Below are 13058 nucleotides of genomic sequence, written 5' to 3' on the forward strand. Positions count from 1 at the left end.
AGTGATCTTTTATGCAGGAGGTATACGCTGTCAGAAGAGTGGCTGGAAAGCTGCTTGGTAGAAAAGGAGCTGGGGGTGCTGATTGATGGCTGCTGAACATGAGCCAGCAGTGTACCCAGGTGAACAAGAAGGCCAATGGCATCCTGGCCTGTATCAGAAATAGCGTAGCCAGCAGGGCCAGGGCAGTGATCATCCCCCCTGTATTCCGCATTGGTGAGGCTGCACCTTGAATGCTGTGTTCAGTTCTGGGCCCCTCTCTACAGGAGAGATATTGAGGTGCTGGAGCAGGTCCAGAGAAGAACAAAGAAGCTGGTGAAGGGTCTGGAGCACGAGTCTGGTGTGGAATGGCTGAGGGAACTGGGGTTGTTTAGTCTGAAGAAGAGAAGGCTCGGGGGGGAGAGGGCTTATCGCTCTCTATAACTGCCTGAAAGGAGGATGGGGTGAGGAGCTGGTCTCTTCTCCCAAATAACAAGTGATAGGACAGGAGGAAACAGCCTCACAGCAGGGCACGAGCAATCCAGGAGGTTCCTGGAGTGCACCAGTGACAACATTCTGACATAGGCAGTTGAGGAATCAGTGAGCATGGGTACTCCTGCTAGAGTTCACACTTTCAAAGAACTAGTCAGAGATGTGAAGGTTGGAGTCAGTGCAGTGACCATGAGATAGTGGCAGGATGTTGAGAAGAGGGAACAAGGCAAATATCACAGATCACAAACGGGACCTCAGGATAGTAGACTTAGGTCTCTTCAGAAACCTGCTTGGAAGAATCTCAGGGGATACACTACTGATGAGGAGGAGTCGTCCAGGGAAACTTGTCAAGGTTTACCTCCTCCAAGCTTAAGAGTGGTTTAACTGTCCATCCCGACATGCAAGTAGTCAAGCAAAGGCAGCAGGAAGCTTGCATGGATGAAAAGGAGCTTCTCTCTAAACTCAGACAGGATTTGTGACGCAGGTGAGGTGACTGAAGATGAATGCAGAGACACTGTACAAGTGTGCAGTTACAGAATTAGGAAAACTGAAGTCCATCTGGAGTTGAGTCTCAAAAGGGATCTGAAGGGCAATAAGATGGGCTTCTACAGCAGCAAAAGGAAGACTAGGGCCCACTGTTGAGTGGTGCAAGGGGACCTGATGATCATGGAAAAGATAGAGGTACTCAGAATGCCTTCATCTCAGTCTTTACTGGTAAGAATGACCTTCAGGAGTCCCACGTCCATGAGATTAGCAGGAAAGTCTGGAGCAGGTAGGACTAGCACTTGATGGAGGAGGATCAGGTTGGGGAACATTTAAACAAATTGGACAGGTCCATGAGGCCTGATGGGATGCATCCATGAGTGCTGGGGGAGCTGAATGATGTCATAGTGATGCCACTCTTGATTATCTTTGAAAGATTGCTGTCATTAGGGAGGTTTCTGAGGACTGGAAGAAAGCAAATTTCACTTCTGCTTTCGTGAAGGGCAAGAAGAAGGATCTGGGAAAATATTAAGTCAGTTAGCCCTACTTCAGTCCCTGAGAAGATTATGGGGGAAATCATCTTGAAAACTGTTTCCGATCATATTAAGAATGGCAGGTGACTATAAGCAGTCAGCATGGATTTAAGAAGGTAAGATGGTGCCTGACCAATCTGATAGCCTTATACAGTAAAATGACTAACTTGGTGGATGAGAGGAGAGGAACAGATGCTATTTGTCTTGACTTTACCAAGGCTTCTGACACTGTCTCTTACCCTCATTGACAAACTCGTGAGGTATGGGCTGGATAAATGGACTGTGAGGCAGTTTGAAAACTGGCTGAACTGACAGGCACAAAGTGTAGCTGGAGGCCAGTCACTAGGGGTATACACCAGTGATCAATACTGGAGCTAATACTGTTTAATATCTTCTTTAATGATCTGGATAATGTGGCAGAGAGTACCCTCGGCAAGTTTGCAGATGATACAAACTTAGGAGTGGCTGATGCACCAGAGCGTTCCTCTGCCATCCAGAGGGACCTCGGCAGGCAGGAGAAGTGGGTGGACAGTAAGTTCATGCAGTTCAGCAAAGGGAAATGCAAATCCCTGCATCTGGGCAGGATATAACCCCATACATCACTGCACAATGGAGGATAACTGTCTGGAAAGCAGCTTTGCAGAAAAGGACCTGAGGTTCATGGTTAAACATGAGCCAGCAATGTGCCCTTGCAACAAAGGCGGACAACAGCATTCTGGGCTGCATTTAGAAGACTCTTGTGAGCGGGTTGAGGGAAGTCATCCTTCCCCTCTACTCAGCCCTGGTGCTGGGTCCAGTTTTGGGCTCCCCCGTACAAGAGAGACATGAACATACCAGTGTAAATTTGGTGAAGGGTGACTAGGGTGATTAAGGGACTGCAGAATCTCTCATCTGAGGAGAGATTGAGAGCTGGGGCTGGTTAGCCAGGAGAAGGCTCAGGTGGATCTTTTGAATGTGTACAAAATATATGAAGGGGATGAGCAAAGAAGATGGAGCTAGGCTCCTTTTAGTGGTATCTGGGGGAAAAGGCACAAACTGCAATACAAGAAATTCCATTTAATCATAAGAAAACACTTTAACCACTTTCTCAGAGGGTGGTTAAAAACAAGAGCACGTTTCTAGACAGATTGTTGAGTCAGTGACCCTTAGATACTCAAAACCCAAGAAGGAGTGGCACTGCCAGTCTGCTCTAACTGACCTGCAGCAGTCTGCTCTAACTGACCTGCTTTGACCAGGGGGATGGACTAGGGGATCTCCAGAGGTCACTTCCCACCTCAACTATTCTGTGTTTCTGTGGTAAACTAAGGGAAGACTTCCAGTGGAATCACATTAGCAGTGCAGAGGAGCCGGGGGACAGACAGCTCGAAGTCAGCTATGGAAGAAGTGGAGTTGATGGTGACTATACTAATGAAGCTTTTCATTATTTTTTTCCCTTTATTTTAAATAAGTGTAATATTTTTTGCTTTGGAAATATAGATTGACCTATGTTTGGTGTCAAAGGCCTGCTCCTGATTCTTAGATTTAAATTCCTTCAAGGTATTATTTACATCTATTGCCTGCATATTCCCTGAATATTTTTTTAATATTCCCTAAAACAATATTGCAAACCGATAAAATTAATAAACCAAAGGAAAATGTTGATATAGGAAGCATTTTATGTAAACTCCCTAAGTGATGGGAAAGGGTGAAATTCTGCCTTTCACTTGAAAAAAATTGCATTCTTTTTGAGGTAAATTGCAGTCTCAAGCCCCTTTTTGTTGTGGATTTTGCCACATTGATAGTGTATTGTGTTTCTACCTTTTAGAAGCAGAGGGAGGCAGAAGGTGAATGCTGTATGTCAGAAGCAATGAAGGACACGGTGGAGTGGGATAGAAATTAATGTTGCTGTTTCTTTGGTTTGACAGCTGCTTTGTTAATGAATGGCACCATGGTGTTTGAATTTCATTATGCGTGTAGGACCTTTATAGTATTCTTCCAGAAAGAGTGGTCAAACACTGGAATGGGTTGCCCAGAGATGTTGTGGAATCCTTGTCCTTGGGGATATCCACATTACCCTGGGCAATGCCTGAACAAGACAAGTGTAACTTCGGAGTTTGGCCCTGCTTTGAGTGCTGTGTTGGACCAGATAACCTCCAGGAGCCTTTCCAACCTGAGTTATTCCATAATTTTATGAAAATGTTACATAAGCAAATGCATTTCCAGGTCTTAATGATTCCCTGTAACTGTGTTAAACTGTAAACAGGAAAGCAAATACCCACTTTTTGCATGTCGTAAAGGCAACTTAGCTCACGCCTCCAAGGCCCTATAGCCAGAGGCTTGTTGGAGCCAGTGGTACAGTTTTGCCCTTTCCAAATAATCATATTTTTAGAATTAGGAACAAAGTTCGGGGACACTGAGACTAGGGTGTTTATTCACACTTGTTTGGGTTTGAAGTGTGCTGCTATCTGAAAACCTTTTTGTCTGGTAGTTGAAACAAATCAGTTACAATTATTAATGGAAAGTCAGGAAGTCTTCATACAAAAAAAAAAATCTGTGTCAACAGATGAAAATGGAGAGAACAAGTTTTAATAAAGATCCTTTAAGAGGAAGAAGGAAAATGTAATACTTTGTTCTGTCTTCATATGATTCTAGTTTTGTTGCGATGGACCTAGCTTTTGCCCACACTTTTGGAATCCTGGGCTTTTTTACATTGCTGTAAAATATGTACAAGTTATTTGCCATAAATGAAATACCATTTCTGGTAGGTATATATTTTTCCAAGGACTAATCTCCAGTGTGTAAGAAAAGCCTTTGAGGAAGGAGCACAGGCAGACTAGACTACAGAGCAAAGAGTATGAAGCAGATTCCCTCACTTATGTAGAATATAATTAGAGGACTTTTTGGAAATGTTCTCTTAAAAGATTATACTTTTAACAGTGATTAGAACTAATTATCTGTACTGAACTGCTTTTTCTGAGTCTCGGGCTGGTGGTGGAATACTTCTTTTCTGTAGATTTTGCATATGTGGACAAGCTTTAATGTTTGTAGTTGTCGGAGTGCTGTGACAGGACCTTCCAAACGCCAAAATAGCATTACATCTGCATTCGATGCTAGTGAGAGACAGGTTTCAGGGTAGGGAATATGAGATGGGTTAGCTGTTATTATTACTGAAAACAGGGATGAGGAATTGATGATATGAATAAAGATACTGTTTTCTTCAAGGAATAGTATCTGTGCCAGTTCATAGGAAAATGTTGTTTTTTTTTTGCTTTGTCTTTCTTTCCGTGCGTTTCAGACATACTCAGAGAAACAAGCCCTGCCATTATATTTGGAAATTTTTCTATAGGAGGGGGAAAGAAAAAAGGAAAACACTGTGGGTGAGCTGAGCTATGCCAACAGGTTTCAAATGAGGGACCTTGCAATGCTTCTTTCCCCGTGCCTTTCCTGTGGGACAGGAGTTTTCTCCCAGGCATGGCTTCCAGTGAAACTTTCAGTTCTCCTTAGGTTTAATCTTCTCAAGACTCAAACCAAGAAGAGAGCAGAGCCGGGCAGTTGGGCTGAAGTATAGTAGAGCTCATTGCAGAGCCCTGCAAATGTGGGTGAAGAGCTGGTTGTCACGTAGGAGATGCTGTCAGAGTTACTGATGGCCCTGCTGAGGAACAGTCCATTTATTTGAGTGTTAGGTCTTACTCTGTGAGAAAAGATAATGTTTTATACCTAACCACTGCTCTGTATTACATAAAATTGATGGTTAAAATTCATAACTTGTCTTGTTTTCTTTTCATGGCTTCTTTCTAGGTATCACTGCCCAGTGCCTAAAATTTTCTATGTCCAGTTAACTGTTGGCAACAGTGAGTTTTTTGGTGAAGGAAAGACTCGTCAAGCTGCTAGACATAATGCTGCAATGAAGGCCCTTCAAGCTCTCCAGAATGAGCCTATTCCAGAAAAATTACCTCAGGTTTGTGTCCTAATCTTCGCGTTGAAACACCAAATCAAACAATTTAATTGCCATTTTTTCAATGTTTAATTTTTAGTGTTTGTTTTTTCTTACTAGCCTCAGTAATTAGAAAAATCATACTGACAAATTGTTACTGTTTTTTCTTCATAACAGCACATCTAAAATGTGCTAACTGGACTTAAATAGCAGAAATGAGTAGGGATTTTAAAGATGGAATTGTGAACAGTGGCTAAGTAAAAAATAAAATGAAATAAAATTTTTGTGATTCTACTGAAAGTGGGGAAAATGTCTATTTAATCAGTGGCTTCATGGAGAATTAGTTATTAATCTTAAGTATGTGTTGGGCCATCTTTACAGTTGAAATGACTTGTGCCCAATGTACCCAAGAAACTGATGGAGCTCACTGACAGCTATGGGTCACCTATCTGATAGGTTTAGGCTTTTAGCCACTTAGTACCTTTTTAAATAACTAGCTTTCTCACTGCTGTGTTGTAAGTGGTGTATATTGCTGCTTAAAAGTGAAAATATTGTATCATACTTCAAAAAATATATAACAGAACAATTATTGTCAGAATAATCTTTGCAAATTGAAAGGACAAATATAATAAAATTGCCCAGTCAAATAAGCCAAAATGAATGCATAAGGAGACAGTCTTTTTATTTTGTACACTCTTTCTGATGACGCCTGTTGAACTGTGCACAGCACAAAACATTACTAATAGTGCCTTCAGTGTCTTGTGTGGTAGTTTTGAGCTGTGTTTTAAGAATGGAAATAATTCTCTATAATGAAAAAAATCTTTGTTCTCTCTGCCTCACCCTGCATCTACATCCTCCTTTTGATCCAAAGAGAGTTTGACTCACCCTTATGTTTTGCTGTATTATTTTTCAGGATCAGGAAATTCTCTTCATAGTCATTTATTAGAATTAATACTGATTTTATTTTAAAACAGGAAAACTGTTAAAAAAGACTATGTAAAGTATTAGGAGGAATCCCTGTTTCCTTTCTCATCGTTAATTCCCTTCATTTCTCTTTTGGTTTCTAGTCAGATGTATTGGTTGATAATAAATCCATAGCACAAACCTGGGTGGGAATTTCATATTATTGAAACAGATTTTTAGCTCAGCATATTCTTAGTTCTTAAAAATTATGTGATTAATATTACCTTTTATCAAAAGAATCTTCGAATCCAAGATATGCGTTCAAGATATGCATCAGAATGGAAATGAAACCACAAAGTGCTTAGGATAAGTAGTAGACAGAAGTAAATAATATAGATATGTAACATCAATATGGACCTGCTTTATATAGTGAATTTTCACAGCCCATATCCATATGCAATTTACCTAGCAAAAGTAATAAAATCTTTAATTAACATTCTTGCCTAATTGGGTCTATTTAGTGCCTATTTACATCAGTGTCTGTTAGGATGTGCAAGCTTTTAGAAGATGCAGTCATGGCACATTGAGTTTCCTAAATTCTTGTAGGATGCTATAGTGTTGCCTCTCTCATGAGCTAATGAAGTAACTTCATTCTTCTCTTCAGCACCATAAGTCGTGTATGTAAACTGAATCAGATCCACAGTTAGCTTTGAGAAAAGTAGGGTACACTGGCCAGGAGACAATACTGTAGATTATCTGAGACATTCACATTGTACTTGCAAGACCTGTGGGAGCACTTTCAGTTTCTGGTACAGCAGTTGAAGACCACTTGGGATACGACAGGATCTCAGTAGCAGCTGTCTGTAAGTAGGAGAGTGAATCAACTCGTCTGTCAGGAAAACCTCCGTGGCTTGGTTATGCTGAGTGGAGGGAGCTAATCATGAAAAAACTCTTGTCACTGAAAAAACAGTCACTGCCACTGTGCTTCCAAGGGGAGCAGAGAGTAGAGCAAGGACAAACCTGCTGGTACCAATCTAGACTTTCATGCCATTAGTAACTCCGTAAATGTCACTGGAATGGGATCCATGGAATGTAACACAGTAAATATATGGGTTTAGTTTTTTGCCTTCATAACTATGTTTGCTTAAAATACAGCCGTCTATGTATTCTTTCATTTTGAGATACCCTTTTCCCTCCTTTTTTAAAAAACTTAGTTAAGGATAAAATCTTTCATCCATATTAAACCACTGAAAAGGAGTGTTGCCATCCTAATACTTCATTGCGCAAACTGTAGAAGAGCGTAAGGTGAGCAGAAGCAAGAAGCAGTCAGCAAACAGGGCAGGGTTACAGGTGAATGTGAACCTGCTTTTATAAAAGAGGTATTGTGTGCCTGCCAAAGCACCTCTGCTGTCTCATAGATGTAAGGCTAAGAAAGGCCTTACAATTAAAGTGTCAGTTGTGGAATGAGGATCAAATTTAAATCCAGAATACTTGAGACACTCCTGAACATATTTTGCCTTCCTTGGGGAAGTCACACGACTAGGGCTTGAAAGATTATTGCTCAATACTAAAGTCTAAACCTTAAAGTCTATGGTCCTCCCTATTCTCCACTCATGGTTAAGCTCTCTACTGTGTTTGGTGGAAAAATATGCAAAATTATGGTATAAATTTAAGGGCAGAAGAGACAATAAGAGATTTTGTGGACCAATATTAATCATGAAATTAATCATGAAATTTTAAACTTCGTAACTTTTACATTAGACTCTACATATCTGGTTAAGCTAGAATATAGCTAGAAAGCCTAAACATTCTTGATTTAAAGTCTTGCTGACAGTCCAGTGGGCTTTATATTATTTTATGTGAATTATGCCAGCAATTAAATATTCCCCATTTCAAAGAAAATTTGCAAGGTATTTCTTCTAAATTCACTTAGCTTCATTTTCTATCTATTTGGTATTTTCTTATCTTTGCTAAATGTAACAAGCAGACATCAAAAATCTCTCACCCATATACATTTACAAATTTTACTTGAGTAATTTTGAAGCTTTTTATAGAACAGATTATTTCCATACTGTCTCAGTGTAAAGTTGGGTTTTTTTTAGCAGTAGTTCATCCTTGTGGCTTTTTTTGTCAGCTCTTCAGCTTATCAGTGTCCTTTATAAAACATAAACTTAATTGAATACAATACTGAGTAAGATTCTCACTTAGGTTCTTACAGAATAGTAGTAGCCCACTCTTTACATTTGATACTCCTTATATTCCCCCAAAATATTTTTACTTTTAAGTATTGTCCTTTTAACTCTGTTCAGATCATCTTTCTCAGTGAACCTCATCAATGCTTTGCCTGTCCTGTAAATAATGACCTACATTCTTGATTTCAGTGGTACTTTACATTTCGTTATATGAAATGAGCTAGAGGTCCTACATAATTTCATTCTAACTACCCTTGTTTACTGCTTTACACTGTACCCTTTTTTTTCAGCAGGTATATCCTGGGTTTTTAGTTTTGTATATAGTTCCAAATCAATGTCAGGGATGTAAATTGCTCTTTCAGACTCAGAATTTTGCAGTCATTTAAAAACAAAAAGTGCTCCCAGTCTGCATGCTGTAGCTGACTGCTGGATTTTTGGATCTGCATTATCTTACAGATTAATACATTAAGAGTTAACTAATGGTAGATAAACGATTGATAAATTCCACTGTTAATGTGAAGAATCCAATGCTTTTTAAATGTGATTTTATAACTTTGGTATCTGCTTTGTGTAGCTGTGCTGGGGGCTGAAGATTTAGATCAGACTTTGTTATGTAAGATGGGAACTCTGCAGGAATCCACCTAATTCAGCCCAAGTTTCTTTGATGTTTACCTCCCTTAATAAAAACTTAGGAGCCTGGCCAAGGTTACATGGGTGTTGAGAGATCTCAGTTTGAAACATTCAGAGCTTTGCAGTTTGAAAGTAGCTGAAAGTGAAACCTCTGAGAACTAAGGAAGATGTGGCCTGGGGAACAAACACCTAAAGGTAGTGGTTGCAGAAAGCAGTAACTCTTTCACTGATCCCCATGCTAGTGTTTGTCTGAGAAAAATAAGACTTACCTAAAGTGTAAAGCTGAATTACAGGCAGGATGATGTTTGCAATGTGTCTTTTGTTATTTTATTTCTTAGCGTCTCTGTTTGTTATGTTCCTATGGATAAATAAATAATGTTCTGTGTTGAGCAAGCTGTTCTCTGTCACTACCTTTTCACACTGGTCATAACTCCCACAGGGAAGTCGATAGAGGGGCCATTAACCAGCTGGACCTGCTGAGGACACCTGTAACCTGGTGACCTAGTCAAAGCATGGGGGTGATTCACTGAATTTTTTCTGAGAGAAATACAGTCTTCTGTACTTCTTCCTTTCTTGGAAGGATTATCCATAGAGAGGCTGTTTGATCCTCATGTTTGACCGAAGAAGTGTGTGTCACATAGTTATTATCTATGTCATTAATAAGACTAAAACCCATAGAAGGTATTTTGCCACCTATCATTAATTTATCAATTAATGTGTATTTTGTTTCTTTATTATGAAGCATAAATGCATTATGTATGGCTTCACAGTTAGTGAGTGTCTGATAATGGGGTGCTGAGATGCATGTACAAAAGGCTGATGATATACAGCGTGACAGGAAGTCTCAAAAGTCTTTGAGAAATCGGGAGAGAAGCATATTGTATTTTTCCGTCTCCTAAAAATTGTGATATGGTAATGTATTCTTCATTTTCAGAATGGAGAAACAGGAAAAGAATCAGAAGAAGATAAAGATGCAAACAAGTCTGAGATCAGTGTAGTGTTTGAAATTGCTTTGAAGCGCAATATACCTGTCAGTTTTGAGGTATGTGTTACATATTTATCTGTTTGCTAAGAAAGTATTAAAAAAGTGCCCCTACAACTCAACACGGTTAACAATACATTATGAGTATCACATTTGAATTAATGCAAACTATAAATAAAAAAGTTGTTAGTATATCAAAGTCTAAGACACTGAGTTTTTGCTGTTAAATTAGATGCTCTTTCAGGTTATGAGAGACCTAATATTTGATTGCAAACAAGTGGGTGGCAGAAAGACAATTCAAGGATCTTCTGTATAGCGCTGTGGGGTTACAATCAGTAGCCACATCTGTAGCCACACTCAGTGTGATTGGAAATAATCTTCAAAACAGTCAGCCAAAGTCTTTACTTTAACTGTCGGCATTCATACACTTTAAAAGTTCCCACTGAGACATTTTTCATCTGATGTACTGTTTTCAGAACGCCATGAGTATCTTTTTATCTTCCACACTGTTTGACTCCTTATCTATTTCCACGTAAGCCTTCTTGATTTTTTTTTCTCATTTCACATGTTTTTATCTATGAACCTGCTTCTGACACCTTTGTTTACCTTAAGTAATAAAGAATGTTTGGAATAGCTCCAATGCTATCAATGAACTAACTACAGGAGAATGAGTGATAGCAATAGGAAAATTTTTTCCAATGAGAAAGCTTTTACACAAACTGGTTGTAAAAATCCAATGTTGTTGTGGTAGGAACCACCACACCTCAAGGTGGGTTTTTCCCCCCCCTTTTTTTTTGTTTTTTTCTGTAATGCAGAAAATGCAGATGTAAGTGGCTCTTTAAGGTTTTATATTTCTGGTTTTTGTTTTACATTTGAACTGAGTATTGGCCAATGTCAAATGCAATATTTGGACCGTAGAAATCTGAGAAATCTCTTAGAAGGTAGGTAAGAGAGACTGAGAATATTGGTTTTGACTAAGGAATTCTTCAGTATAAAAAATGGTGTATGCTTCATATGTATGGTTCACATGATATAGATGAATTAGTTAAGAGAATATAAAATCTCGAGGCTAAAACTGGGGTGTCTGGGATGTCTGGGTGTGTTGATGTCAATTTGCAACCACATATAAAGAACATAACTCTTCTGTAAGATCAGGCATAATGGAAACACGTGCCTGTGTTTCGAAAAGGAAGCTCATTATTAATGTTTTAGTTTTTACGCATCATTTTCTATCTTTAAGCATTTAAAAAGTATTTTGAATAGTTCCATACAAATCACTACACTAAAATGCAAGGAAATGTATGGTCATGGGTCACAGAATATGTTGGAAGTTGGAAAGTAAAGAGGGATAGTGCTTCAAATGTCTTCTTAACTTCATTCCTTTTTTTCAGCTTATGTAAGGGAGAGCATTTGGCAAATAGAGAATGAAGGCAGAGATAACTTGGTATAGGAAAAGTCTTATGTGTCACTTGCCAAAAAATATAACTAAAATTGAAAAAAGGCAGTTTCTTGCTCTCCTGACAGGTTTTGTGTTATTTCCTGCCTTTATATCTCAGTATAAGTGACATTCTTAAATAGTTTTGATTGAACTTGGTACTAGCTTATATTTCAATAAAAATGCTAAGCAGTTGTGGGTAATCCCCAGGATCTGATGTTTCTAGTAGTATTTTATTTACAAATGGTTTTGTGTTATTCCAGGCAGGCATCAAAGCTTTCTCTGACATTTTTGTGTGTGCGCGATAGCTATAAAATGATCTGCCTTTTCTTCATCTGACAAAGCTTCAGCCAATGTTCCAACAGTGCTGTGTTATGCAACGAAGTAATGGCCATAAAGATATGTAAAGTTCTATGTAAACCTGTCCTCAGAATTGCACAAGGGGTGGAAAATAGCAAGAGCATGCAGAACCCCGTAGGTTTCTTCTATCTATCTACCCTGTTTCATATAATCTGTTTAGTTTAAATTGCCTAGGAACTTTAGGATGAGTTTTAAGGAATTTCTATCTATTAGATCATTAACTAAAATAAAAGCATTCAATTTTGACAAAGAACAAACTTTACTCCATACTTACCACTGCTGTATCCTTAGCTGACCTTTAATCATGCCCTTTTAAGTTAAAATGCAACTCCTGCAAAGGCATTTGTGGAGATGTTCAAGGCCAGGCTAGATGTGGTTGTGAGCAACCTGATCTAGTTGAAGATGTCCTTGCTCGTTGCTGGGGGGTTGGACTAGATGACCTTTGAAGGTCCCTTCCAACCTAAACCATTCTATGATTCCATGACTCTCAGTGAACAATTTTTAAGGAGAGGTACAAAACTGATTGCTGTTGGAATTGTTAGAATAGCTGAAAAATGGTCATTTTGCTTCTTACTCCCTCCTTGACAGTCGGCTAAAACCTTGCTTTTTTTCAGTTCTTTTGCAACATATACAGGTTTTATTTCTGATTTGTAAGGAGTTGGGTGAGCCTAGAAGATACCACCGAAGTCAACAGCTCCAGTTATTAGAACATGTTGAATTTTTTCAGGTTATCATTTTATTTTCAGAAAAAAAAGGGAAAATCACTTTGGATTAGAGTGCTCTTTCTTTAGAATAGCAAATACAATCCTTTCTTTTTTCTTTTTTTTTTTTCATTCTCAGTATCAGTAGTGAGGGGATAGAGTGCCTGAACAGGTAAATTTTCTGCTCTCCATCCCCTTCCAATGTTCTGGGAAAAAATAGTTGCTGTTCCTTGTGTTCTAGTCTTATCACAGCCAGGCAGAGATTCTGTATTGTGAACCAGGAACAGACCAATTTGCTGACTCCGGGAGACTGAGCAAGTTCTCAGCAGGAAGTTTCACACCCATCGGGTTCCTGCTTTCCTGGAGATTAAGGCTTTTGGATCGGATGATGGACATACTGAATAGCTCTCATTCAGGTTTTGCTTGATGGTCAGTCACCCTTCCTTACTCCAGTTTTA

General features: G+C 39.0%; 1 protein-coding gene across 7 annotated transcripts in view; it reads left to right on the forward strand.

Annotated features, from left to right (window-relative positions):
* STAU2 (staufen double-stranded RNA binding protein 2) overlaps positions 1–13058 on the forward strand; it is a 170634-nt gene that overhangs the window by 47061 nt on the left and 110515 nt on the right. For all 7 annotated transcript variants that reach the window (XM_030499585.1, XM_030499606.1, XM_030499570.1 and 4 more), the window contains 2 exons: positions 5262–5421; positions 10057–10164. In XM_030499585.1, the coding sequence (XP_030355445.1) occupies positions 5262–5421; positions 10057–10164 (268 nt within the window). The remainder of the gene's footprint in view (positions 1–5261; positions 5422–10056; positions 10165–13058) is intronic.

This window comes from Strigops habroptila, chromosome 1, assembly GCF_004027225.2.
Source record: "Strigops habroptila isolate Jane chromosome 1, bStrHab1.2.pri, whole genome shotgun sequence".
Taxonomy (NCBI): Eukaryota; Metazoa; Chordata; class Aves; order Psittaciformes; family Psittacidae; genus Strigops; species Strigops habroptila.